Source organism: Zootoca vivipara, chromosome 3 (assembly GCF_965207765.1).
Source record: "Zootoca vivipara chromosome 3, rZooViv2.hap1.1, whole genome shotgun sequence".
Taxonomy (NCBI): domain Eukaryota; kingdom Metazoa; phylum Chordata; class Lepidosauria; order Squamata; family Lacertidae; genus Zootoca; species Zootoca vivipara.
Genome location: NC_142586.1, coordinates 31189883 through 31214423, shown reverse-complemented (window position 1 = coordinate 31214423; position 24541 = coordinate 31189883). Strand labels below are relative to the sequence as shown.

Genomic DNA, 24541 nt, shown 5'->3' with positions numbered 1-24541 from the left:
TTGGAGTTGCTGTACATGAGTCCTCTTACCGTAGTTCCTGTCTTTTCTGAGTGGCAGTAACAACTGCAGCTTAAATCAGGACTTCGCCCAGCCTGCCTATGTTGGGCTCAGCTAGTAGTGTATATGAGAACTGAAAAATAACAGCAGTATCAAAACGTAACAGGCCCAATGAGTTCTATAAATAAGCAAAATAAGCAAAATTTTGCATCCTAGTGCTGAAAGCGTGGGCCTGTCCACTTCTCAGTGGCACTGAGAATCCTGCAGGAGCAATATCTAAGCAGCATGAACCCAGTAACTGGGGCAGCTCTATAGGATTGTGCAGGTCATAAAAATATTCATAGAAAGAACGGCATATTGTTTAGCTTTGGTTCGAATTCAGTTCATAAGATGGGGTAATCTCCTTTTACACTCTCTGAATTTGTTATTAAACAATTTGTTCTATCAAAATACACAGACACAGAAATTGTCCCCCCTCAAAGCTGAGAGACGATGGAAGTCCATGACGTGAAATACTTTTGCGGCAGGTTAAGAATGGAGCTCCAGAACGAGTGGTACCTCTAGTTACAAACATAATTCGTTCCAGAGGTCTGTTCTTAACCTGAAACTGTTCTTAACTAGTTTCTGCTTTCACTAATGGGGCCTCTTGCTGCCGCTGTGCCGCCAGCACATGATTTCCGTTCTCATCCTGGGGCAAAGTTCTCAACTTGAGGTAACTCTTCCAGGTTAGCGGAGTTTGTAACCTGAAGCGTTTGTAACCTGAGGCGTTTGTAACTCGAGGTACCACTGTACATGTTTTTCATGCATAAATTTTGGTTGAAGTTTTATGGTTTCAGATACAAAACTTTCTTGCTACACATGAAGAGGAATCCTAGATAGAGCTTCCAGGGTGGATGTGAAGCTCTTCATTTTAATTATGGTGGCTATGACCAATCCACCCATTTAAGAGTAAATATATTTGGCATCATGCAGTTAAAACCTCGTTTCTTTTTCAAACAGCAGTCTTTGCTACTTTAGATCACAGCAAGACAGCTTTTGTATATTTCTACAAGCCATTCATAAGCTGTTATGGATTGCATGTAATGCTATCTAGCAGTTATCACCTAAAAAACGCAAGCAATGCATCCACTCATCTACATTTCAGAATCCGCTTTATTAAGAAAAATAGAGAGGGAAATAAGCTGCACGGTAACAGAGAGCCCAGGGAGGAGGTGGGAGGTTTAGCAACACAGAGGGCTTTGCTCACAGAAATGGAAATGCACAGTCGTTCGATCTTGCAAACGACTTTGCCATTTTCTTTTCAAAACTGATGCACGAGTTGGATGCTTGACAATACGTTTTCCTTTTTCTGTTTAAGGCAGCATTCAAGAGGCCTATGTACACCACAATGCCAGCTCCTGACCCTCAAAAGAGCTACTTCAAAATATATGTTGCAAAATGGAAACAGGTGCTTCTTAATCTTCAGCAAAGTAGTCATCCAGTCCCTCCAGTTCCATTTCCTCTGTTGTATTTACAGAAGAGGAAGTGGATGTTGTATTTGTACTTGTCTGGTTGCTGTGCTTTGGGTGGGAGCTTTCAGGCTGCCTTTGTTCTTTCTTGATATCCTTGATGCCACCGAGTAGCTGCTGACTCTCTGCAAAATACTGATTTGGGTGGTTCAAAGAAAACCCAGTATCATTGACCTGTGCAAAAAGAAGAAGGGAAAAACATGTTCTGTCACCGTACTTCACACACCCTTGAGTTGAAATGCACGCTAAAAACTTCACTTTGTTCAAGCTTTGAGATAGCCAGCGTTGAGAGGAAAGCTATGCATTAGTTCAGCCTCCGTGAAACATTGCTCGATAAAAGCTGCTAAGAGCCAAAACATGTTTTGATACTCAGTTTCCCTGTCTTGTTCAACAGCAACCTAAGAGGACAGGTTTGTTTGTTGTTGTTTTTTAAGAGACAAATACACAAGCCACAATCCAAAGGGGCAATTGCATAATAAACTGCAGGTAATGCTGAAGTTTCAGTTAGCTTTTTGGCTATGGGAACCACAAATATTCACTCCAGCTGTAAGTAATAATAAAAAAAACCAAGTATTTGCTCAGTTGAAGTAGCACACCAATGAAAGAAAAAGGAAAAGTCCTAAATGCACACTCACAGCACAAGCCTATGCATGTCTACTCAAAAGTAAGTGCCACTGAAATCAATGTGTCCTACTCCCAGGTAAGTGGATATAAGGTTGCAGAGTGGCACATCCAGAGAATGGCCTGTTAAGAGAACAACTTCTCTTAGTGTTAGGCTTGCATCTTCTTTCTACTCAATTGTATTTGAGCATGTCCAGGTTCAAATTCTACACTTCTCTGTGGGGAGACAACTAAATCACCAATACGGTAGTTTTACAGATCAAAACAGAGAATTCTTGCCAACAAGTCAAATGTGGAAGCCATTACAAACATCAGAGCTACCAAATTCTCATGGAAATAAATCTATATTCAGAACAGTTTTTACACACACACACACACACACACACACACGCAAAAACAAAACAAAAACAAAACAAAACACATTCAAGCTATGATTAAATTAGTTATCTTTGAAGGCAAGCCCTAGCTATTTTATTCAGAGAAGGCTACTTCTTCTGTGGAGAACCTATTTTCAAAAGATATTTTTTATTTATTTCACTGCATTTCCAAATATCTTCCTTTGAAACCTCTTGGTGATTTAACAAGTAGCAATAAAAATAAACTTCTGTTTATAACATGTTGCATAAAGCATTAGTGCTAAGATATTAAGTAAAAGCTCTACTTTAAAGATGATTGATGCTTGGGCATTTTTTTTTTGGTGGGGGAACAAAGTTTGCTAACTTATCCTACATACTTTTCAAAAACATTTTGACCTTAATTTCTCTCGAAAGAAAAACCTGAAAAGGCATTTAGTTTTAAATGGCTCCTTCCTCCTGCCCCACTCTAGCAAGTCAGTTCTAAGCATGACATCTGAGGTAGAATTCTTGCCAACAAGTCAAATGTGGAAGCCATTACAAATATCAGAGCTACCAAATACTCATGGAAATAAATCTATATTCAGAACAGTTTTTACACAGGGGGGAGGGGGGGTCCCACATCATTTATCACGCCCTGTAAAAAACAGCAACACCCCAGCAAAGCTTGTAATCTAAACTGACATGAGGTAAAGGACACTGGATTTAAAAACAATTCTCTCTATTTCATCTGGTCTGTATTTCATCTACTAAGGCCTCAAAGCTTTCCTCAGATTCTGTTCATTCTAAGCAGTGTCCTTCCTTCACACAAAGCCTGGATTCCTTTTGGTGTTGTATTGTGTGGTTTTACTAAGGATCTGAAGCAATGGTGTTGAACCTGTGTGATCTTGGGGTTTTAATCAAGAAGCGACAAAGTGGCAAGTGATAATGAGGCAAGCTGCTATTACAAAAAAAAATAAATCCCACAAAAAATATAAAGCCATATGGAATTATTTCAGATACTGTATGCTGCCTTGCTATTTACACGCTTTCTTTCTCTCTAATAACTTGCTCTTAACTAAATTTTGACCACCGAGAAATCAAAAAAGCAAATCAATCCTTTTGTCTATAAACATAAACAAGATGTGTATTTCCTGGAAAAGGAAAGCCATTAGAAAGACAACAATAACCACAATATCAAACGCATTGGTCTTTGTGAAGCTACATTTGCAAGTGGCAGTTTCATTTTAACCCAGGGATATGAGCATTGCCCATTTGAATGGAGTCGCTCTAATTATATTGTTTGCAACCAAATGAGCTTGACAGCTTACTTAAAAAAACGCTTCAGCACATCTGTTTTATTATCCTTATTAATAATGTTGGCTCAGCCAAATCACTCATGATAGCAAAACATTTATAGCTATCAAAGCACAAAGAGCACATTTATTTAGATATAAAAAGGTGCCAGTTTATTAGTTAGGACAAAGAAATAATTGACACACGAACAAACAAAAACCCGAATGGGAACAATTTGTTTGCCAACAGTTTGCCATAAGTAAGAATAACAATTCATTCCCTCCATTTGTCCCTACAAAAACTATGAATCCATTGGTCTCTGTGACTCACAGAGGGCACTAGAATTGCAAAGCCACCAATATTTTTTCCTTAACCATGTATTAAGCTATAAATTTAATCACTTATATTTTGTGTTGGTTATATCATTGTTCTGTCTCCTTTTAAGAACACCATATTGCTATAGCTGTAACAATACAAGTGATAACTTAAGTATTTCACCTTATAGTCTGACTTTTGGGGCTCAATTTTAATATTTTGGCACCAGAAACTAATTCCCTTATATTTAAATAAAACTTGAAGCTCAATGTGGCACCAACATTCCCAATTTCTCGATACCTTTCTAAGTAAAATAATAATATGCAAGTAACAAAGAATGTACTCTACATTAGAAAGCATAACCTGGAATTTTAATGCTTTGCTTAGCATTCTTCTATATTTAAATTCATTTTTTCCTCTTACTGTATTCATAAATATTTTCATTCATCACCAGGGGAGACAGATGACTGATTGGTTTTTGTGGCACAGGGCAACAGAAAAAGCCATCAAATTCTAGCATCCAGTGGACAGGAAGACTTAGAAGCATGCTTAGAATGTCTTCCTTTTCAGTAAGGCCAAAAAAAGCAGGTCTAATCAGGCCCATGGGCTAGAGCAGGCATCCCCAAACTTCGGCCCTCCAGATGTTTTGGACTATAATTCCCATCTTCCCCGACCACTGGTCCTGTTAGCTAGGGATCATGGGAGTTGTAGGCCAAAACATCTGGAGGGCCGCAGTTTGGGGGTGCCTGGGCTAGAGGTTCCCTACAAATGTTCTACGCAGATGAACTGACCATGGTTCAAATCCAAATGCAAAACCTACCAAGAAAGGCAGCAAACCTAAATCCAAAATGACCTCCAAAATGTTTGCTAACAAGGACAGCACTATTATCAAGATAGCAATTCGGGGGGGGGGGGCTACCACACCACACCCTTTCATGACGAACAAGGCTATTAGTGATTACAAGTCATGATGGCTATATGGTACCCTCCAGGTTCAGATACAGGAAGCCTCTGAATATCAGTTGCTATGGGAGGGCTATTGCCATTATGCTCTGCTTGTGGGCTTCCTAAGAAACAGCTTGTAAGCCACTGTGGAGAACAGAATGTAGGGTTATATAAATCTTTGGTATTGCCCAACAAGATGGAGAAGTTATTGGGTTTTTAACAATATGTTCTGTATCTTTAACATACAGAAATAAACTGATCATCTATGCTCACAAACATATTCAAAATCCCCTGCTCCCAGGGCAAATGAAGACAGACAAAGACGTGAAATCATCCCATTTTATAGTTTCTCCCAGTTGATGGGAAAGCGGCAGGGAAAAGGTGTGCAGGGTTTTTGCCCTGTAGATGGAGATGGACCCTTGCTACTTGTCCTTCAAGAGAAATAAGAAGGGAGGTGTAAATTACAAATAATTCCCCTTGGTTATGGTCAGGCAAATTGAAAACACACCACTTTGGACTTTTGAGAGGTGTATGACTTTTAAAATATGTAAACAGATATGGCTTTCTCCTTCACTCCAAGCCACTCTATGTGGAATAATGCAAACCACTCTAAAAATACAAGAGCTGGAATTAAAACATATGGATTGATGCTGTCTTTGGACAGAGGTGGAGTTTGGGGGGCGGGGGAGAGGTTTTCTGCTAGCAGTATATTTAATCAATCTTTATGTAATGTTTTTCAATGCAACTTGGAACTGTGTCTTCTTCCAACCTGTAAGAGGGGAAAAACTGGAAGGAAAAAATGTAGACATCAAGTGTTATTGCTTTATCTCCATTTCGTTTGCTAGGACCAGTGAAACACCACTCCATAAATGTAAACAGTTTTGCTACAAAATAAAACAGCATAACCTCATAACATATTTGTTGATTATGTATGCACTAAACAGTTAGCAAATGCAGAGTGTTGATCCATACATGAAATGAAAGACATCTGCTATATACTCATTAACTCAGCGTAATTAACAAGGATGGTGGCACGTGGTGAATGTGAACAGAATGTCTGAAGTTTCGCACAGGGTTTCTGCCGCCAGTCTTTCCAGTAATGAGACACATTATCGTCTGATAAATAAGCATCACTTACGTCATGGGTCAGCTCAAAGTATTTCTGACAGGCCAATTGATAGTGCATGCCCTTCACCAGTTCCAAAATCTAGAAAAAGGAAAGTGATCGATATATTTAAAGGGTTTTTAAAACAGCTGAAATGTTCTGCAATGTGAACATATGACCTTTACAATTTATGGCAGGGTTTGACATAATACAAGAATCTGTAGTCTTATAAGATACAATGCTGCTGACATTTTCCTCCCACTTAGAATTGAAGTCAGATTATCCATAGACAGAGAAGAGGGTCTGCCTTCACAACCAGAAATCAACAGTTTTACTTCACAAATGAGGAACGGTGTGCACTGTCAGAACATATTGCGCTGCAAAATCTCTTGCATTATTTCAAATAAGTATCTACCATTTGAGCAACTGAAATATGAACTAATCAAGTATATGGTTATAATTTATTTTGGATAAAACTTGCTCAGATGTGTGAGACATAATACAACTGTGCTCCCAACTACAAATTATGGTGGAACTAATCCAGAAGAGAAGTTGCAGAAAGAACTACATTTCTACCCTCTCTAAGATCAGCTCTCAACGTTAAGTTGTTTCTAGCAATGCCCCTCAGAACATGAAAGGGAAATCATCTGTTTTGAATTCCTATTAGAAAAATCTCTCTATCTCTTGTAAATACAATTTGCTTTCCAATTCTACCTCATGTAATCTCTTCTGTCCTGCATAAAACATTCATTCTTATCAGCAGAATGCAACGCCATTTGAAAATTTAAGTTGTATGTCATTTCCCCCCTCTGCTGCTATATAATTAAACTGTATATTCCCTGCTTATCAAGCTCAGGAAACCGCTGGAACTGAGAGATAGCCTCAGTCGAGAGAAAATTCTTGAGAAATGCAAATTCACACTCCTTTTCAAAAGTCTGACCTTTCCATGTCAAGCACAGAAATAAACTCCGGCACAAATCCCTACTGCCCTCATTATTGGAGGCTGCCTTATAGTTATTGACAGATGTACAAATATTTGCTGAATATATCAAGCTACAATGCTGCCAAAGAAGTGCTTACTGGGTTTGTTTTGCTGCTACAAGTGCAACTGATTAAATGTCTGCCTTTCCTGTCACATCCTGTTACATATCTTGTGAAAAACAAATCAACTAGCCAGAAGAGGCTAAAGTCTGACATGGTCTATGTGCTTTTGAAATGGAACAGATAATAAAATGCAATATATAAACAACTTGGCTGTGCTAATTAAAAGTGTTTGTTAATGCTGCTTTAAATGATACTGAAATGGTACCTAGCAGCAGCACATTTTGTAACAGTGCATCAAGTTTATGTTGTACATTTGATCATGTAAAAAACTTATTTTGGCTAAAGGATGGATGGATAACAGCACCTTTTTCTTTTTGCGGAATATTTTATTAAAATAACACTGATCAATTTCAATAAAACTTGTAGAGTGTTGCATGCTTACAGCAGTTACATTTGAGAAGAAAAATTGAGCAGGGATGCTGTAAAATAACTGAATCATTGAATGCATTGCCAAAGCTTCAAATGTATGTGACACAGCCTCTCCATCAGTAAGCACGAGTGTCTGGAGGTCTAACATTAATGCTACAGTCGTACCTTGGAAGTCGAATGGAATCCGTTCCGGAAGTCCTTTCGACTTCCAAAATGTTCGGAAACCAAAGTGCGGTTTCCAATTGGCTTCAGGAAGCTCCTGCAGCCAATCGGAAGCCACGGAAGCTCCGTCGGACGTCCGGCTTCCAAAAATAGTTCACAAACCAGAACAGTCACTTTTGGGTTTGCGGCGTTCGGCAGCCAAGATGTTCAAGAACTAAGCCGTTCGAAAACCAAGGTATGGAATGTACTTCTGTTTTCATAGCTGATATATGAGGACCATACCTTGTCAAAACGATCATGCCAATCTTGGCATCTTAACAACCCTTCTGTGTTGCCTCAGATACCCAGAAAAAGCCAGACCCCAAACCATCCCATCAGAGATGTACTTTTGGGGTACTTTCAATGGGTGGTGATCAGTGCTTTTCTTCTAGGAGAGAAAGGTGCAGGTACTCAGCATGTAACTCAGTTACAGTTAGTGCCACACTTAAAACCAGCGCTTTTCTTCTGGAAGAAAAGGTGACTAACCTTGAGTACCCCCAGAAAAAAAGCACTGGTTATGATCATATTACTCATTATTTCTATTTATTAAATTTGTATGCTGCCCTTCACCTGCAGATCTCAGGGTGGTTTGCAACATAAAATTACAATATTAAAAAACCCACACAATATACATAGTAAAAAGTAAAAAACGAAAACAAACCAATAATCCCCCCCCCACAACACATTTAAAAGGACATTGGATGTCAATCAGCCAAAGGCCTGGGTGAAGCGGAACATTTTTGCCTGGCACCTAACGGTGTATAATGAAGACTCCAGGCAAGCCTCCCTGGGGAGAGCATTCCACAAATGGGGAGCCATTGCAGAAAAGGCTTGTTCTCATGTTGTCAGACCTCTCATGGAGGAAGCACATTAAGAAGGATGATTGTGAGGTCCGGGTAGGTTCATAAATGGGCAGCAGTAAACAGCAGGGCAGTTGGGCCATTCTGTATAAGGAGAGGGTCTAGATTGGGGTCTACTGACTTAAGGGCCAAAGCAGGGATTGGGTTCAACGGCTGACCAATAATATTAGAAACTACACCAAAAATACTGTGCCCATACTCACACCATGAACGTATGAGTATGAGGGTTCCTCTCTTGTTACAATCCTGGCAGCATTGGGATGAAGTCACACAGGTGATATGAAATTTAAACTATAATCCCAAGTGGCATGGGGCTTGTTTTACATGTAGTACAGTGTTGTTTTTTTACCAAGAGCAGCTCACTCTTTCATTTCCATCTGCTTAAGAGGCCAACTCAGATGCCCAAGAGAATTTAAAATATAAATATCAGCCTGGGAAGCCACTGTTAGGAAATCCCCCCATCCCTCCAAAAAAAAGTGAAAGAAAAGAATACAGGATGCTCCTTTGCATGTGCAAATCTTTAAAGGGCTCTTTGCCTAGCAGCCTGGAACACCATCCTCAACGCAAAATGATTGCCAGGTTTTCCTCAGCCCCCGTAGGAAGCATCACAGCACAGGCCGAGTTCCCTGTGGCAGATTTTACCATGAAATTGGAAACCTCTCTAGCCAAACAAAACTTTTGTGATTATTGGCTTAGCTATGCAACAACCCTGAATCCCACCAAAGTTCATGTGCTTTTCATAATTAACACTGGGAAATATGGGCAGCAATGCTTTGAAATGTACCTAATCCCGTGGCCCAATTTTGTTTCAATGGCAGCTATGATCCTGGGAATCCCCAGATGTAGGAAGTGTGGTGATAGATATTCACACTGCGGGGGTGGAACAAACTGGTCCTCAATCCTCCGAAAAAGATTTGACATCTGAGCTGTTAAATGTTGCCTTCTCAGCATTGCCGAGGAGCATACCTTTTTTGTTAATCACTGTGTGATGCACTCTAGCACAAGGAAACTGTCTGTACCCAAGCAAATATAAAACCACTTTTAATTTGTGGCCAAATGAAAATATTGCTATAAATCACACCCCTACCCCCGTCCCTTTACTTACTGAAACATTGCATATTATTTCTCTTGTAGCAAAGGAAGCCAAGGCTTCTGTACCTTTAATAATTGCTCAGAAATTTGGCAAGTGCATCTTGTCAAGGAAGGAGAAAATATACATATACTGAAATTGTCTCTTCTAAAAAGCTAACAGAAATGCTGGAACCCTCACCTTTCCATTACTTGAGAGACTGCTAAACAATTTCTTAGCACTGTAACTCAAAAGATATTGAGATCAGATGATGGGGCACTACTGCCACACACAAGCTTAAAATAGTTAATTGGCTTCACCTTCCTAATCACTGATATTTTCAGGTATGCAAGGTCAGTTTGAAGCCATTTTCAAATGAAATAGTTCTTTCTGTTCTTAAAAGACTCAATCTTTGCAGCAAAGAATTTGTTGCATTTTATCTATTTCTAACCTTCATTTTTATTTCAAAGGTGACTTAAAATGTGATTGAGGTGCAGCTACTGGAACATGCTTAGCAATATTCCCCTAGTTCCAGGTCAATTCCGCAACACCTCAGCTTGTTCTCTTAGGGCTTTGCAAAAACCTTCATTTATTAGTTTATGTGAAGCAAGCCGCTAGTGTCTTTCTTTGTGCATTTTATTTCTAACATTTAACATGAAAGATCTACAGGAGCTCTACTTTTGATAGCCTATAGGGATTCAACTCACTTTTTTTACAAAAAAAAAAATCACCCCAAAATAAATTCATTTTTTGGCCAGCATGGGGCTGGGCAGAATTTATACATGTCTGGCTTCACACTCCTAAGGTACATAAAGGGAATAGAAGTTTTGGGGCTTAGTGATATCCAAGTGTTGTGAAATACTACATTACTCCATAGCCAAAGATCCTAAAATAGCTCTCCTGCAAATAAACCTGTAACCTTCCCCAACCCCCAAAGATCTGCTTTTCAAGCTCCTTCTGGCAGCAAGAATCATGAGGTCAATGAAATGCAAAGGAAGTATCAAAGCTTCTTATACGGACTGAATTAATAAAGTCTGGGTAATTATATTTACTTAGAAACCTCAATGTGTTCAATCAGACTTACTTCCTATAAGGCAAGCATAGGCAAACTCAACCCTCCATATGTTTTTGGGACTACAACTCCCATCATCCCTGGCCACTGGTCCTGTTAGCAGTTGTGAGAATCAGAATACCCTGATGGCAAGCCTTAGAGATGTATACTGATAAATCTCACAGCCTTCTGGGTCTGCATGACTGGGTGCTACTGGAAATTAGATCAACACTGCAATTCTAAAATGAAACAAGAGCTCCTTGAATTAAGCATGGTTTAGGGCAGTGGTTTTCAACCAGTGTGTTGTGATGGTCAGGGGTGCCACGGGCAACACTGGCCTCTGGCCTTCTTTCCTTCCTTCCCTCCTCTGATGCCCTCTTCCCAAAGGCTTGCACGGCAGTAAGAAGCAATAGCAGTAATGGTCCCACTCTATTCTGCCTTGGTCAGACCACAACTGCATCCAGACCTGGGTGCCACAATTTAAGAAGGATATTGACAAGCTGGAACGTGTACAAAAGAGGCCAACCAAAATGATCAAGGGTCTGGAAACCAAGCCCTCTGAGGAACAGTTGAGGAAGTTTGGTATGTTTAGCCTGATAAAGAGGAGACTAAGAGGAGATATGCTATCCATCTTCAAATAACTAAAGAGCTGTCAATACATCGAGAATGGAGCAAACTTGTTTTCTCATGCTCCGGAAGATAATAATAATAATAATAATAATAATAATAATAATAATTATTATTATTATTTATGTATACCCCACCTATCTGGCTGGGTTTCCCAAGCCACTCTGGGTGGCTTACAACACATAAAAATGCTAGGAACCGAACCAACGGATACAAGTTACAAGAAAGGGGATTCCGACTAAACGTCAGGAGGAACTTTCTGACAGTAAGAGTTGTCTGAATGTAAAATGGACTCCCTCAGAAAGTGGTGGAATCTCCTTCCTTGGAGGTTTTGAAGCAGAGGTTGGATGGTCATCTGTCATGGATGCTTTAGTTGAGATCCCTGCATTGCAGGGGGTTGGACTAGATGATCCTTAGTGTCCATTCCAACTCTACGATTCTATGGTTCTATGATTCTAAGCTGCATTAAACTAGACTGATCAACGCCCTTGATAAAATACAGGGGGGGATGGGGATGGATTACAATAACGAAAAACAAAACTCTCAATCTGCTTGTCAGCATTGTGAAAAGAACACTTTGGGGGTGGGGGAGAGCACCATTGAAGCAAATACTGCAACCTGGTTTAAAAGGCATTTTTGCATGCATTGTCAGTCACATATTATACATCAGTATTAAACTAAACTGAAAGGAAATACCCAATGCCACATTGCTGCTGTAACGGAAGAAAATATTCCCTACCTGAGAAATCCCAGAGGCAGGGATTTTATATGACTGCAGCTTCTGCTTCAGCAGCTCAGGATCACTGTGACGGAATGGGCACCCTAACAACAAAGAAGAGAGGCAAGCACACAGACAAGACTATTTACTCAGAAGTTAGTACAACAGCACACTTGAGAGCCTGGCTAAGCAGTCCTTAATTATCTAGCAGCAGCTTATTAATACAAAAGTTAATTGCCCCCCCATGTGTGCAATTGCTTCACGCTTCTTCCAAACGGCTAGTTCGCTGTATGGTATCATAGCACGAATAGGCACAAAAGTTTAAAGAATGTGTTACAAAAAAGTAGGCCAGGATTCTTATTCACTTGAACAGAAAGCTGCTTTAATTAGATTCCACACCAAATGAGTTTGAAAATTCACCCAAATATTATAGTAGAGCTATAATACCGTTTCTCCGAAAATAAGCCATACCCCGAAAATAAGCCATACCACGAAAATAAGCCATAGTGATAGGCAGTAGGTTAAACCAGGCATCCCCAAACTTCGGCCCTCCAGATGTTTTGGACTACAATTCCCATCATCTCCGACCACTGGTCCTGTTAGCTAGGGATCATGGGAGTTGTAGGCCAAAACATCTGGAGGGCCAAAGTTTGGGGATGCCTGGGTTAAACTGTACCATACTTAATATATAAAAAAAAATAAGACATCTCCTGAAAATAAGCCACTGTGTTTTGTTTTGTTTTTGAGGAAAAACTAAATATAAGACCACGGTACAAACAGAAAAGGCTGAAGGAGTTTAGGTGTAACAATTTTTTTTTAAAAAAACCAGATAACATGTGAGCTATATTATTAAACAGCATGAGAATGTCAACTTGAGGGTCAGTGGGGTGCTGTGAGTGTGAGAACCGCTGCTTACAAAAATAATTATGTTGTAGCGGTTGCATCTAAGTGTATTTTATTCCATTGATTTCACTGGTTAAGCCCAAATATCGTAGCTTAGCTACTATACAAAATAACAGCCACAGTTAAATTACTGATGGTTAAATCACATGGGAACATTTTAAGTAAATGCATAATCATTAGTGTGTAAAGAGATCAAACTCCTATTATATGTCCTTAGTTTTTATTGTACGTCCTTAGTTTTTCAAAAGAATTGCCTCCTGAACAATGCAGTACTCTGTCTGAAGGCATCCAAGCTGTACATTCCAAAATAAATGAGATTGCAGAATATGCACTGCAATTAAGATGGAGCTAGGGAATTGTTTATTTACCTTCTTTGCGTGTTGAGACCCCGTAACCACCCCCGCAAGGGGGAATAAAAACACAAAGACAGAGGAATGCAAGCCGAGAGGAAGCCTCTTGGCTCGCGCCTCAGTTTACATGGGTCCCGGCCACGCCACGCCAGCTAGCTGATTGGATGGCCAATGGATGACATGCCCGGGATCCCCCGGGTGGCGCGGAACAATGTCCCCGCCCCCAGAGGAGAGTGGGTGGCCACGCGGTTCACCGCGACTCCTCCCCACTGGGAAGTGGAGCAGAGTTACCACACAGAAAGCTCTCTCTCTCTCTCTCTCTCTCTCTCTCTCTCTCTCTCTCACACACACACACACACACACACACACACACATTCACTTTAACACAATTAACAAGGAACCTTTCACACAGAAGGGTATTGGACTTAATTGACTGTGAAGAATTGGAGGTGAGAGTAAACAAGTCTCTGTAACTGGCTGGTGACTTCTCTTGGAGCAGATTCCCCACTAGCCGCTCTCTGGGGGTGGGTGATGGTGGTGGATGTCTCTTAATTCGACCATGTCTACCAATTTTAAGGTCCCATTCCTCCAAAAGAGTCCCAGAGACTGGGGGCAACATTAATATTTTTAAATGAAACCAAAGGTTTCTGTGGAACATTACTTTTGATTCCTGCTTAAGAGGAAAAGCTGAATATGTGTAAAGAAACCTGCTTCAATGCCAAGTAACTTTCAGACAAGTCATAGAAATATGCTGCTTACCCAATTAGTGTTTTATTCTAGTGAGATCATAAGATTCTATATATGTCATACTATCCCAGAGAGTGTTAAGCTATTAGAAAAAGCCTATGATTTATTACTGTTTTAGAGCAAAGCAAGAGCATTGATTGCAAGCAAAGCAAAACACTGAGGAACTCTGTTGTTTGTCGAGAGACATATATTTTTGGGGGCGGGGCGGTCTGGGGAATAGAAAAGAAGCAGAAGAAGCAAGAAGAGAAATAAAAAAACTAAACAGCTTGGTGGAGTGCACGTTGAAACCCTGCTGAATGAATCTCTCTTGCTTGACCTAGTTCTGTAATAAGACAAATCACCAGAAGAGTAACCGCACACTAGGCTTGACAGTGATGACTGCCATAAGCCACAGAAAACTAGCTTCTGCCAGTAATACAGCCAGCCAATCAGCTGGCTTCCAAAGCAGTTTGGGTTCCCATGCATTGTGAACATGTCAGGTGCAAGCACTTACCGTGATAATCCCCTTGGCCTGGTGGGTTGGACATTATAATTTTCATGCAGCTGTATGGAGTATAGTCAGTTCTCTTGCCTTCTTTTCCATAGGAATGCCGGATGCTGTAGGCATATCCTTTGTCAAACTAAATAGAAATAAAAACAAAAACTGGGTGTCAAGAGATTTCAGCTACTATAAAGGATGAAACAATTGGATTTTGAGTGGTTGTATTTGACTACATTTCCTTGCTAAAAAAATTAAAGTTAAAAGGTTAAAATTGAAACGATGTTATCAGCCAACCATGTTGTAGCAGTTACGGAGGACTCTTTTCATGGCACGATAGGACTTGGAAATCATTTCTGAGTATGGCAAGTTGGTCCTGCAGATTTATTCCTCAATTTTCTACAATAATTACCTCTTCTACTGGGCTTATTAAAAATAATCAAATTAATCAAAGCTAAACTGACAGCCAATTTGAGAACAAGCTTTTAAAACATTATCACTCTTATTCACAAAATGTCAGTTTTTAAAGTCTAAGCTCAGGGCAATCCAGAAGGCCCACTGTACCAAAATTACTGTTTCAACGGAGAGGCAGGTATGAACTGCAACCTAAAAGTGCACAAATATTTTAATGCAAAGCAAACAAAAAATTGTTGAGCAATGGTGCGCTATGGAATAATCAATGTAAGGCTGCATTAGTCACGCTGAACAAGAAAACAGGTCAGAAGATTGGTGCTCTTTTAAAAATAAAAAAGCATATGCTATAGACATGATTGACTCCTGTCACACCCACATCAAAAGCCAATCACGGGAGAGATCGGGTAAAGGACCACATAGCCTATTTTTAGCAGCTAGTGTTGGACATTTTGGACACCTTCTGCTTGCCACTAGAGATAGGAGAGGAATTTGGTTTGATTAGGATCTTAATGCAAAGCTACCCAATTCACACTCGCAGCAACAATGCATGAGCAATGCATGATCCTTCAATAATTAAGCACACGCCATAACAATCTAATTCTGAAAGTAAAATAAATTCCCACTGCCTCTCCTCAAAATATAAAGAAAGGGTTTTGCCATCTTGTTCAACTCTCATTATTCTTTCCTACCAGTTCAGTCCAAGGAAGAGGGAACAGGCCCTTCAAGGATCAGATTGGCTGCTACGTCAATCATGCAGTTAATGAACCTGTCTATCAAACTGACAGACAGGACATCTCAAAATACTAACAGCCCATGACACAAACCAGCTACTCAAACCTTGCTACACACCAGCACCTATTTTTCCACTGCATTTCTATGATGCAGAGGTTTTACATGAGACAGAAGATGGAGTGTTCCAAAGAACTTTGCTTTATTCTATAGTTAACTAAGAGGTGAAAATGGTGCAATGGCTTTTATATTTAATGGCATATTTCACAATACATGTTCCTTCTCTAAGCAAAACAGTGGGAGAAAAGAGTGAACAAATCACACAGAATTTTCTAAAAATCATGGTACTTGCATTAAAATACTTTGTAGACTGCCTCACAGCCTAGTTCTTACAGAGATCAACTATTCAAACTTTGGAAATGAAAATTATACCTCTCAAGCAATTACCTGACATTTAGAAGACATCTGAAGGCAGCCCTGTTTAGGGAAGTTTTTAATGTGTGACATTTTAATGTATTTTTAATCTTTGTTGGAAGCCACCCAGAGTGGCTGGGTTACAAATAAATTATTATTATTATTATTATTATTATTATTATTATTATTATTATTAACAACAACAACAAAACAGTTGTGCCTGTCACTATCTTGGATCAGATGAATATCAGATACACATGGCAGAAAATTCAAATTAATTCTGATGGAAATGCTTTATTGCTTTAAATGGCAGTTTCCACAGTGTGCATTCAAACACACATTCTGATACATGAAATGTCTGTTATGAACTAATCAGAAGGGAACATACAGCAGTCTGCTTTGTTATGTAAGACAAGGAAAACTGATATTTTCATAACAGACTCTTTTTCTTTAAAGTAATTGAACTCAGGCTACAATGATACAATTATAAGCTTGCAAAACAGGCATTAATAAAAATTACAATGGAATCTATGTAATATTGCAGACATCTAGCAACAATAAAAGTTGGCAATCTAGATTAAGGGTACGGAAATGTTACATAACATTATGAATAACTTTTGACACACATTTGTGCTTGAATACTTTCTGGAAATAGTTTAAGTTTGCAAAAGTGCAAGTTCAAGACTGGACAAGAGGCTGACAGACTAATTAGCCAAACATCTTGAAAAGGATAAGACTCCAGTGGACTGATAAAAGTATTAAGGGTAGACTCAAATGAATACATCAATGTAGGCTGACATCTCGAAACGAAATACAAATTTAAAAAAAGGAAGTTTCTTATCTTGCTCTTTGGTACTTTGAAACCAACAGTTAAATCAGAAAAAGGAACTTAATTTTAGCACAACTAAATTTTATAAAAAATGACTTGCACCTGAGAGAAAACCCTGCATTTCATTTATTTGAAGTTACATACCTCAATAAGGCATTTAAATAATCCAGTATTTTCATATTCCACAGAAGTGTATCGTGCTGACATCATATAATTGCCTGGGGGAACTAAGCTTTATTCAAAACTGTGTTCCGCCAAGACCATTAAGTTCCCCAACTGATAGGACATTTTAGAAACACAACATAAAATCTGATCTGCCACTATTCCACTAGTTTACTTAACCTTGGGTGTGCACCAACGAGCTGATAACTAATTTAAAACCTGAGGGGGGGAAAGAAATTTCAGAGGGAAATGCACAGAGGCATGGTTTAGTTTAATATGCATCTACATTAGCTACAGGGCATAATTAAAAGTACATCACTTCCTTAAATCTACATAATTATATCCCAAAGACATTCTCATTAGTATCTTCTACTTTGCAGCTAAACCAGAAGAGGCCTCAGGTCTGCAAGGTCAGACTTCTTTATTTTAAATGTAATAATATAACGCTGAAAATAAAACGGCTGATGCAAAGTGGTGAGGTTGGCCTTTATCATCTATGCATTATTATTGTGAACACAAGAATTCCCAGACCTCCATAAAAAAATAATCAAGGAGCCGAAACCTTGTTTTTAAAAAAAGCTGAAATCCATCACTGATTAATGATCAGGGCTAATTCTGAATATATGGAGCAAACTGACAAGCTTTATTAATTTATGCATTGTTTCATGGTAATAGAACTGCAATATTTATTCAAAATAATTTTCTTTAACTAGCAACTTGGCTCTTAATTCAGTTAACAGATGGATGTTCTAGTTCCGACAGCACTAAACAATCCTTCATATTAATTACCGCATTGTCCTGAGAGTAAGTATGCAATACAAAGACAAAGGGAGGTGTCTTTTGAGTCAAATGCCTACAGACTAAATACTGCTATGACCAATTCCACAATCTGCGGTATGGTCTAAAGGCTCTGAATGTGAAACATGATTAGAGCTACACTCACTTGACCCAGTCCCTGGTAGCTGGAATCAAGGGACATAACCTCCACTTACTAAGCTTGCTCCCAGAGTTAATTGAAAGCTTCTACCAAACTGAAAGCTATGTTGTAATAGGAAGCCTTTTTGAACGGGGTGGATCACTTGTCTTGTGGACTACATGACCCTGGGGGTATTTATGAATGGTTGCAGCAGAAAAGTGACACGGCGAATGAGGAACACTTATTCCGCACCATCAAAATTCTTTCCCGAAGCTGAAAAATACTTATCAAAAACCTTGGTAAAGAATATGCCAAAAATAAAATACAACAAACAATATTTCTACTTAGACTGATGTCTATAATCAGAGGCACCCATTTCATTTTAACAACTGACCTATCTAAAACATAATTTAATCAAACCGATGCTTTAATCAAACACATGACTCGCTAGACTCTCGACGACTCGTGCGAAGAGGAACGATCTGTTCCAGCGAAATTTAAATGTACTAATTGCCATTCTAGGGTATTGTGAATTATTCTTCCTCTTTCCACAAATTTCACAGTAATAAAAATTAGCACTTTGGATATGCAGTACATTTAAAAGCTTAAGGAGAAAGAAAGCAGCTTCATGGTGCCCCAAATTTCAGGGGGGGGTGTGTGGCGGTGGCAGGGGAAGGTTTAGTGGAGCAGAGGGACTGACCACCACAGAGGGCGGAGGCCTGCTTCCAGTTTCAAACCTCCCACTCCTTCAGAAGTCTCTTAGAAGCCAATCCCGCACCTGGTGTTGGGCCAAAGAGACAAACTGGAGATGCTGCTGGTTTATTGACCACTCTGCTGACCAGCAACATCCCTGGCCAAGCTGGCTGGAGTGGTCTATGGCATGTTGCAGGAGAACAACACTATTACAGGCGCCACATAATGCTCATTCTGCATTGTTTTCTAAGCATGGCAGCATTTAAACTTTGGAAGTCCCTGTCTATTTTTGGCACCGACTTAAAGCATGCCTTTAGGAGGCACTGGAAATGTAAAAGAAAAACCAACTGCACATTGGCATGCAGTTGCTACAGCACCACAATACAGCAATTGTGTAGAAGACCTCCTTCTATGCCTTTTAGGCATTATCATCAAGGCTCAGAGAAATGGCAAGATGATCTGTTCTCTTATAGTATAACTTCTACATATACTTGGAAGCCTTTTGCAAAGGACTTTGAGTGCCTGTTGGATTTCCCCTGTTTTACATGCTTCTCAACACTCTCAAGAACTCCAAAGAATCTGCCTTTCTTGGTGGCGAAAGGCTTCCTTTGTAGAAGCCACACAAATGGTTGTTCTGCAAAACTTGTTATTCGGTACAGTAGTCCTCTTAGGGACTATTGGTAGCTGTGCAGAGGCCTCAGGACTGTGAAAGTCAGCTCTGGCCACTCCAACCTGGCCTTCCCACGCAACTTGGGAAGAACATGGTTCTAAAGCCCTTTCCAAGCACACATTTTATAATGCCCAAAGTGGGTATGTAAGGCTTTCTACCCAATTACGAAGCACAGACAGGCCTATATGCGCTTTCCTCCCTCCCTGTGGTCCCCATCAACCCCTCTTTTAAAATTAGCGTTATGTTGGCTACCTTTCAGTTGGTAAGGAGACAGAACAAGGACTTCATTCAACCATCCTCGAAACAGAAATGTATCAGCACTTTGGAAAATATTAAGGTTAAGCACTGGAGGACAATGTATGGAAATATTTATAGTGGAACTTGGTCCTTTTATTGATTTTGAAAGCAAATATTGATATCACTGTATATACGTGTTTATCAATATTGTAAACAAGTTTTCTGACTTCCTTCTGTGATTTCTGCAAACAACAAAGTAAGTTAAGCAATATAAATTTATGCTGAGAGCAGAATTGAGATGAATATCCTCTGTGAGGAAAGGATGGGAAAGCAGGTGTTTTTTGCTATTGCTATTTATGTTAGACTTGTTTTAGTCTAAGCAGCCGTCCACAGTGCACATGGACAACGTCTGCAGACTTCGCAAATGTTTAAAGAGAACTATTAAGAACTGAATAGTGCTCCAAACAAGTAATTTACCTTGTCTGCATCCACTTTTCCTCTGATGAATTCAGATTTCCAGAACTGTAGAGCTTGTTCTAGTGTTAAACCGATGCCTTTTAGGAACAAACCATATTGCATACGGCCTCCATGACGGAGATGATGGTTATCACGCAGAGCTTTGTACAGTTGGCGCATGCAGGGAGGAAATGATTTAACAGAAAGCTGCAACAGGAAAACATATTATTCAATAGATTGACTTACAGGCTGCATTTTGATCACCAATTAAATCCATTTAGAAAGGTGAACAGCTTGAGGAGAGAAGGATATGCAGGGGCTATAGGGACTATGCGTAAATCTATTTTACAACTTCAATATGCCTGTAAGCATTTGAATCTAATATTTTTTTCTATACAAGAGAAAAGAATAAATGCAGCACAGAAATACAGTTATTAAAAAAAGAAATGGTCTTTCCTAATTCTAGCCAAAAGCATTAATCAGTATGGTTAATTAGTTACCAGTTTAAAATATGGATTCTGATTGTATATTAATAGTGGTTTTGTCCCGCCACCCCCCCCCCAAAAAAGTGTACTCTATACTTTGATGGCACTGAGCTAATGGGAATTGCAGCCCAAGCGATCTGGAGGGCACTGTGCCGGGGAAGGCTGGTGCATTGGTATATCTTGAATTTGTTTAAAACATTTTATACTGCCTTTCATCCTATCACAATTTAGGTCAGTGTATAGCAGGCTTACCCAACCTGGTGCACTTGAGATGCTCTTGAACTACAACTCCCATCATTCCTGACAACTGGCTATGCTGGTTGGAGCTGATAGGAATTGCAGCCCAAGCAATCTGGGGGGCACTGTGCCGGGGAAGGCTGGTGCATTAACAGATGCAGAAAAACAGCAGAGTGGGGGTCAGATAATGCATTTAAAACAAACTTAAATATTTTCAGATACATTGCTGGATGAACTTTAATTAAGTTTATTTTCCCAACTACAGTAGTACCTCGCAAGACGAATGCCTCGCAAGACGAAAGCGTTTTGCGATCTTTTTGTTGACTCGCAAGACGAATTTTTCTATGGCCGTGCTTCGCAAGACAAATTTGTTTGCTTTTTTTGCTTTGATTTGTATACATTGGAAAACCGCAAGACGAAATTTTTGCAATACAAAATGACTCGCGGAACAAATTAATTTTGTCTTGCGAGGCACCACTATATTACTTGCTTTCATTTCTTAGATATGATATGCCCGCTTTAACAACAACAACAACAACAACAACAACAACAACAACAACAACCAGCAGTACAGGCAGTGACCATTTTGCCCACATCTAATTAACATGTGGGCACTGATGCGCGGGTCATTTGGGACCCAGAAGAGGACAGAATTGGGGCAGAACAGGGCTGGCTTATACGTGTGCGGGGGCCAGGAACAAAGCCCCCCCCATGTAAAATGGTTGCTGCCTGTACTAAGCTACCGTAATTGGTTAACAATAAGGTGTTAATAGTTACAGTAAGCCTCTAGATCCACTCCTTTATATCACTTTTAAAAAACAAGCAGGACTTTTCTGCCACTGGTTTCCTTGAGGCACTATAAATATATTGGAATGGATTCAAATGAGGTTAGTTGTGCATTAGTGCATCACTGATTTCATGTTAGTCATAACCTTGTCTCAGATTTCAACAGGACTAATGCATGGCCAACTTCCTCTGGATCCAACCTATTATTATATGTAAAGGGAAGTCAGTTTCTTCACACAAACTGCATGCTGGACAAGGGCAATATGGAGTACAGTTCAAAAGCATAAAATACTCACTGTATCAATCTGTTCTAATGAAATTTTCCCAATGTTTCTTTCAATGCTGTAATCTGGACCAACGTACGCATGACTGTGGGGTAGAGAAGAAACATTTTTATGGTATATGAAACCTTCAAAAATTCAATTCTTGTTACCATGGGAACTTAAATACGCATTTATACGCAAAAAATATTGTTTTTGTGGATTTTAGGAGGAAATCATTCCAACATAACAATCCAGCAAATATAACTTGAACACACTAAAGCACTTTGAAACTTTTTTTATCCAACACAGTTCTGACATTTCACCACATGAGCACCTTGACAGATTTTTTTCGTGGCATTTCTTCCTGAGAAACACGATCAAAATCATAGTCTGGGGTGAACATTATGTTCCAAGTATGAGCAAAATACCTGAAACCTGTCAAAGCAGCTGCCCAAAGAAAGTAGTTCTAGCCTTCAGTTATAGATCCTTTACATTTTTCACATTAAAGGAACTGCTAGAAAAAAGTGTGCCTTCTTAAAATTTATCAGAGAATTATGACAACATTTCTATTGAGATACCACAGAGCTCCATGAGGAGACAACCCCAGAAAGTAATAAAATCATGATTGTGGTTTTAAAAAAAGGGTGGACTGAGGGAAGGAGAATATTCTGCATGAATTTCAAGTAGATGGGATCTCCCCCCCCCAAAAGGACAGAACATGTTTGTTTTTGTTTTTCAAATATAACCTAAGGGATAAGCTTGAAGTGTTGACTGAGATGGTGCAGGTGAAATCATGGCAAGAACAGCAGATCTCTACTACCCACTTGAACCTACCACCTGCAGTGAAAGATGGTCCAGCAACTTTAAAGAACAGGTGTACTGAAGCTGAGGTCGAGAAAGGAGGGTCTACATGGCTCTCCTGTTCAAATCACTGTTGAAGTGCAAAGAACAGCCCCTCAATGGGCTGGTCGGGCCCTTTTACTTTTCTGGCACAGACGGGTCCATAAGTTAGCAGTCAGAATGTCAGTGGTCCCGCCTGCAATGTAGCGCTGCTTAGGAGCTGCACCATATCAGGACCAATTAAGGCAAATCTCAAATAGTTGCTTGCTCTAGGCTGCAGTAGCAGCTGCCTGGGCACACCTTTGGAGGCTGCATATCTATTCACCACCCACAACCATTTCCTGCTGCTCACTGGACCACCCAGTAATACTGCTCCCCGAGAACTATTATAGAAAAAATATATTGATACATTACCTGAGATGACTGAGCAGAGGCTGGAGTCTCTCATCTGTTTGTACAATGGGCAATGACCGTGCTGTGAGCTAAAAGGGATTTGGGGGGTGGGGGTGGGAGACAAGTCACAAAGAGCCAATGAAATGCTGCTCTCTCTCTCTTTTTTAAGTACAAACTTCAGTTACTAATAATACAAATAAAATTAACTTATTCACCAGTTAAGTCTTCAAAAAAAACCCACTGGAACATTTGTTGTCTCTCACACAGTCACTCTCTTGTTGAGTCAAATCTCCAGAAACAGAAACCAACAACTCTTGTCATCTCAAAGATGTCCATTTGTTTATCATCTTTCTACCTCTTCCTATCAAGCTTATAATTTTATCAGCCTTCCACATAAGCTTTAAATCTATCGATTCAATCTATTATTAGATCAACACAATGTAGTTATTTCAACAAGTTCTTCTCCAGACCCATTAACCATTGCATTTAAACTAAGTTCTGTTGATGGCAAGCAGCATTAATCCACTCCTCTGCCAAATCCACTCCTGATGAAGAGCTGAGGAAATCAATGTTTCAGTAACTGTTTCCACAGAAGGCTCTACTACAACGAGCTCTCCGTATAGTTAAGTCTCACAAAACAGACTCCTTTCCATCAATTATGGTTGTTTCCTTAGATGAACATCTTTTGTCTTCTTCTGTGCTGCGGAAGCATATTAGCTAAGGTTTAGCCACGGATCAAGAAAGTGCCCCGTTCAAATCTACAGTAACTTCTGCCACTAAATACAGGTAGGTAGCTGTGTTGGTCTGCCGTAATTGAAACAAAACAAAACAAAAAAATCCTTCCAGTAACACCTTAGAGACCAACTAAGTTTGTTATTGGTATGAGCTTTCGTGTGCATGGTATCTGAAGAAGTGTGCATGCACATGAAAGCTCATACCAATAACAAACTTAGTTGGTCTCTAAGGTGCTACTGGAAGGAATTTTTTTATTTTGTTTCTGCCACTAAAATCAACAAATGGCTTTAGACGAGCCATTTTCAAGCTCAAGTCTTGCTGGACCACCTGCAATACGGACCTAACAGTATCAACCTACCTTAAAGGGCTGCTACAAGGATTACAAGGTAATATAATTTAACAAAATTTATATGCCATTTACCAGAACAAAAGAACTCCCAGCTACTTACAACAGACAGCCTAAAGTATTAATTAAGAATACCAGTAAAAACAAGTTACATTAAAAAAGAAAGAAAGAATGTTAGTAATTCCAGAATACTTGTGCTTGCTAAAATCTTGCGTCAAAATTACATCCTTGGGCATGTAATAATACTCATCATCATGCCTAGCAATGTCAGTAAGTAACCTATACCCCCTTTACCCACTGGCTGCTTTTCATTCAGTCTTCATGGTTTCTCACACACATA

The 24541-nt window shown here is 39.5% G+C and overlaps 1 protein-coding gene across 8 annotated transcripts in view; it reads right to left on the bottom strand.

Moving 5' to 3' along the window:
- Window positions 1–1131: 1131 nt before the first annotated feature.
- The window catches only part of PRIM2 (DNA primase subunit 2), a 70214-nt gene continuing 46804 nt past the window's right edge, over window positions 1132–24541 (bottom strand). For all 8 annotated transcript variants that reach the window (XM_088665812.1, XM_088665816.1, XM_088665814.1 and 5 more), the window contains 7 exons: window positions 23142–23209; window positions 21921–21993; window positions 20138–20323; window positions 14612–14738; window positions 12140–12222; window positions 6153–6221; window positions 1132–1679 (listed from right to left, as the gene is read on the bottom strand). In XM_088665812.1, coding sequence (XP_088521938.1) covers window positions 1452–1679; window positions 6153–6221; window positions 12140–12222; window positions 14612–14738; window positions 20138–20323; window positions 21921–21993; window positions 23142–23209 — 834 coding nt within the window. In that variant the 3' untranslated portion in view covers window positions 1132–1451. The remainder of the gene's footprint in view (window positions 1680–6152; window positions 6222–12139; window positions 12223–14611; window positions 14739–20137; window positions 20324–21920; window positions 21994–23141; window positions 23210–24541) is intronic.